Genomic DNA, 4310 nt, shown 5'->3' on the forward strand with positions numbered 1-4310 from the left:
AGCAGCAGCAGCAGCCGCCGCCGCCGCAGCAGCAGCAGCAGCCGCAGCAGCAGCAGCAGCCGCAGCCACAGCCGCAGCAGCAGCCGCAGGGGGACTCTCAGTCAGATACTGATCGGAGGAAAAAGTGACAGATGAAAACTGTGTCTGCTACCTGAGTGGCCCACAGAGGCGGTAATTCTAGTTTTAAACATAAAAGTGTATATTTGTGTGAAGGTTTTTGTCTGCAGTAGGAACCGGCGTGCTCTGAGCTGACCACAGACAGGAAGTCAGACAGTATTTAGGGCTGCACTTACCTGTTGTTTTTTTTGGCTCTGCAAAGAAAAAATCAGAGAAATACAAATTTTACTTTGAGATTAAACATCCTGTTTCCTTCTCTCTTTCTGGACCTGCAGGTGCGGGAGTCTCAGACCTCTATGAACAGTAAGATCAGGACTCTGGAGCAGAGCCTGAGCCAGCTGAGCAGCTCGGTGACGGTCGGTCTGGCCGAGGTCTCCGGCCTGAAGGACGCGGACACGAAGCTGTTGGGGGACATGCAGCGCCTGTCCGCCTACTTTAACTCTCTGCTGAAAGACGCCATCAGGCACAGTGCCGTGCTGGACCTGCTGCTGGGGGAGGAGGTGCTGGAGTTCCTGGAGTGGCCCGTCGAGGACCAGGAGCAGCACTCTATCCCGGCCCTGAAGGAGGAGCTGAGGCTCCTGCAGGAGCAGCTGAGAGGACATGACAAGACAATCACATCCCTGCTGGGCGACAAACCAGGTAAGAATTACCAGGAAATGTAAAACAACAAAAAAAAATACTGCTAAGTGGACTTTAAAGGTACAAGTACACATCAAAGAACATACTATACTATGATATTTTTATATTTTTTAAATTACAGACCTCGATCTGATGTTTTTATGGTTCTTTGAACATCGTGCTTTAACCCCCAGCTCCCGTTTTTAAGATTATATTCTTGTCTCCTTCTGCTCCCAGAAGACAAAGAGGAGGTGCCATCTGCTGATCAGCCCTCCCACCTCCTCCCTGAAGACTGGCTCCCTGGCAGCATGAGGAGGAGCAGCGGTGGAGTTCCAGCAAGGGAACGGCAGCTCCTCCTTCACCCCGGGGGGAGGCATCCGGGGCACGGAGGAGACGGCAGCGACCTGTGGAACCTGGAGAAGACGGTGGAGGAGCTGGAGCTGAAGGTGCGCCAGCTGGAGGAGAAATCCCGTAACGCTTCTGCTGAGAGGGAGGCGCCGCCCAGAGGCGTGGAGACGAAACTGCAGGCAGAGGTGATGTGGCTGAAGAGAGGGCTGGAGGAACATCTGAGGGTGTTCAAGAACGTCTTCAGTAACGCTGACGTGCTGGCCGGGTCTGACGCCACGCTGGAGCTCGATAAACTGTGGCAGCTGGTGAAGAACAAAGACGGGAAGAAAGAGAAGAAGAGAGGAGGAGGAGGAGCGGGAAGAGGAGAAAACCACCGGAGCAGGAGGGATTCATCGGGTGAGTGCAAATTCAACTCAGGATGGTTCTCCTGAAGGAGTAAAAAGTTAAAGAATGTAAAAAGAAAAAATAATAATAATTAAAATAGTGTAGTATGTTGTCAAAAATAACCCAATTTGGCTCTGAGAAAAGATAAAAGATAGAGGTCCGCATGCCGGGGAGCTCCCCTTAAAGGATTTTATTCTGCGAAAGAAGTGACGTTTCGAGCTAAAACGCTCTTCCTCAGACTTAAGTCGGACTTCTGTCTTTTCACATTTTGGTTTATTTTGGCTCCAGCACCCACTACGGGATGTGCGTGTCTTATTTTTGAACCAATTTGGCACAAAAACGTCGTTGTATACGTAGTATGTCGTCGTCAAAAATGACCCAAAATGGGTCAATCTCTCTAAATCTCTATTCTCTGTCGTAAAAAAGTCGTATCGGTATTGAAAAAATAGACAAATATAACGAAAAAGAAGCAAGGATATGTGGAGCTACCTGCTGCATCTACATGTGCTGCGGTCGTCATAGCGACGTGTAGTATGCCATAAAGAAAACTGCAACATTTCTGCAGTCCAGTCTGTACTAAAATCGAATAAAAAAACGAAGCTTCCCTTGTTCAGACTCCTGATCCAGCTTTTCTCCTCAGGTCTGGGTCCAGTGCTGTCCAGCCTATCAGGAGGCTCCCTGCTGCTCACGGCCGGATCTCCTCTGCGCGACTCCAACGGCGTCATCGCGTTTGAAGCGTCACTGAACCAGGGTCAGTTTTACTCTGACGCCGGCACCTTCACGGCTCCAGTGAACGGGATCTACCTGTTCGTCCTCACCATGGACCTGAGGCCGGGCCCCGCCCGCATGGTCCTGACGAGGGGGTCGGGAGGAGCTCCGGTGTCTCTACACCACCGGGAGGAGGCGGAGACGGGGCCAGTCACCGGCGTGGGCCTCCTGCCGCTGAGGGAGAGGGAGGAGGTGAGGTTAGAACTGAGAGGAGGAGCGTGGACAGAGTCAGAGGACAATGTGTTCACCGTGCTGCTGCTCCATCAGACCACCTGAGGGCGCTGTGGACCAATCAGCTGGCAGACAGACGCTGATCAGAGACTCAAACAAGTCAACGAGAATTTAACGTTTGCTGAATTCAAGATGGTGGAGGTTTTATTCCAAAGCACCTTAGAGATTCATAAAGGGACAAACCGTGCCGATAAACCTGCGGACTGCAGGCTCAGATCTAAAAAACCAAATCTCCAACATGTCAAACTAGAAGACATCTGCGTGAAATTCAACTAAACAAAGATAAAACTGAGTGTCTTCAGTTTTCATGTTTGCCTCTTCTAACTCGCTCTAACAGAAGTGTGTGTTTCCGTCTTCACGTGTGTTTAAGGACACAGCTGGAGTCCTCCTGAGCCGGTTCAGCATGAAGACTGGAGGCAGGGGGACACTTAAACCTGCTCCGCTGAAGCTCCCCGAGTACATTATTAGAGCAGAAATGTAAAAACCAGCTTATTGTACAATAAACTGTTTGACCACATAAATAACCTTAAAAGCACAAATTGTAGTTTTTGTGTTCCTGTTTGCCGAAAAAGACATTTATAATGACGACAAGACTGAGAGTGACTTTTATGACCTTAAAGAGATTCTGAACGACTAAAACAAGACTCCGGACAACTCAAAAACGACTCAAAATGACCACAAAGAGATTCAAAACGACGACAGAGACGCAGAATAACACCCAGAACAAAGAGATGGAGAGACTGAAAATGAGTACAAAACTTATAAAGCAAGACTCAAAACACCCAAAACAACTGCAGAGACTCAAAGTGACTACAAAGAGATTCAGCACAGTAAAACAGGACCTACAACAAAACTCAAAACAACCAAAAAAATCTAAAAACAATACCTACAAAGAGATTCAAAACTACTAAAATGAAGCTCAAAATTACTAAAACAAGACAAAAAAATGACTACAGAGATGCAGAACAACACCCAGAACCACTACAAAGAGACGAAGACTCAAAATGACGACAAAACATTTAAAAAAAAGACTCAAAAAAAACTGCAAAGACAATCGACAAGACTGAAATTAGACTAAAAGCAACGTAAAATGACAAATAATTCCAGCACACAACTCCCCCTAAAACGCCCATCTGTTTCTGTTAATCAGTAATTATTTTTTTAACTCTGAGTATAGCGACGCTCGCCTTTTCCCCTGTTTGCGGTCTTTATGCTGTCGGAGCCGAACCGCCTTCTTATTTCATCTTCAGAAATCCAAAACAAAGACGTCCGTTTACTGACAGAGCGGTTACAATGAGGACATAATGAGACAGAAGTGTCTGACATGTTCGCCGATGTGCTGTTGACCTCTAAGTGTCTCTTTAACCTGAAGTCCGCCTGAATAACCTTCAGCTTCCTCATCTTCGTCCTCAGAGACAAACGCGAGCACAGATCAGCTGCTGCGACAGCTTCTGTGTGAGGCGGAAAGTTTCACACGTCTGTAAAAGTCGTCACGTCGTCTGTGTCTTTCAATGTTTGACTTTACATAAAGAAAATATTTGTATGTGTAATGTTTGTAAAGTACCGGCATAAAGAGGTAAAAACACACAGAGCAGTTTATGTATTTATATAAAGGGACAGCTGAGCCGTTTGCTGGTGTTCAAAAAAAAGTCATGAATGTGTTTATAAAAAAAGTCAGATTGTAAAACATTTATCAAAACTGTAACTTAATAAAAAAGGTTTTATCTACACAAGTTGCAGTATGATCTACGTTTATGGATACTTTTAATTTGAGCGTGACTTTGTCCTGCAGGTGGCACCAGAGAAGAAGTTAGGAGGGTTATTTTAAAGTGAAGGGTTCAGCC

At 46.6% G+C, this 4310-nt stretch overlaps 1 protein-coding gene across 1 annotated transcript; it reads left to right on the forward strand.

The window, feature by feature from the left end:
* Positions 1-390: 390 nt before the first annotated feature.
* LOC121966506 (multimerin-2-like) lies at positions 391-3279 on the forward strand. Its single transcript, XM_042516590.1, has 3 exons — positions 391-756; positions 973-1479; positions 2108-3279. Exons 1-3 carry the CDS (start codon positions 414-416, stop codon positions 2509-2511), a joined length of 1254 nt encoding a protein of 417 aa, XP_042372524.1. The 5' UTR covers positions 391-413; the 3' UTR covers positions 2512-3279.
* Positions 3280-4310: the final 1031 nt, after the last annotated feature.

This window comes from Plectropomus leopardus, unplaced genomic scaffold, assembly GCF_008729295.1.
Source record: "Plectropomus leopardus isolate mb unplaced genomic scaffold, YSFRI_Pleo_2.0 unplaced_scaffold24850, whole genome shotgun sequence".
Lineage (NCBI taxonomy): Eukaryota > Metazoa > Chordata > Actinopteri > Perciformes > Serranidae > Plectropomus > Plectropomus leopardus.

Bases quoted from the DNA above. Each gene is read 5' to 3' on its own strand.
- LOC121966506 (XM_042516590.1), top strand. From the start codon at position 414: ATGAACAGTAAGATCAGGACTCTGGAGCAGAGCCTGAGCCAGCTGAGC. The intron at 757-972 runs GTAAGAATTACC...TTCTGCTCCCAG, and splicing joins CCTGCTGGGCGACAAACCAG to AAGACAAAGAGGAGGTGCCA. The intron at 1,480-2,107 runs GTGAGTGCAAAT...TTTTCTCCTCAG, and splicing joins GAGCAGGAGGGATTCATCGG to GTCTGGGTCCAGTGCTGTCC.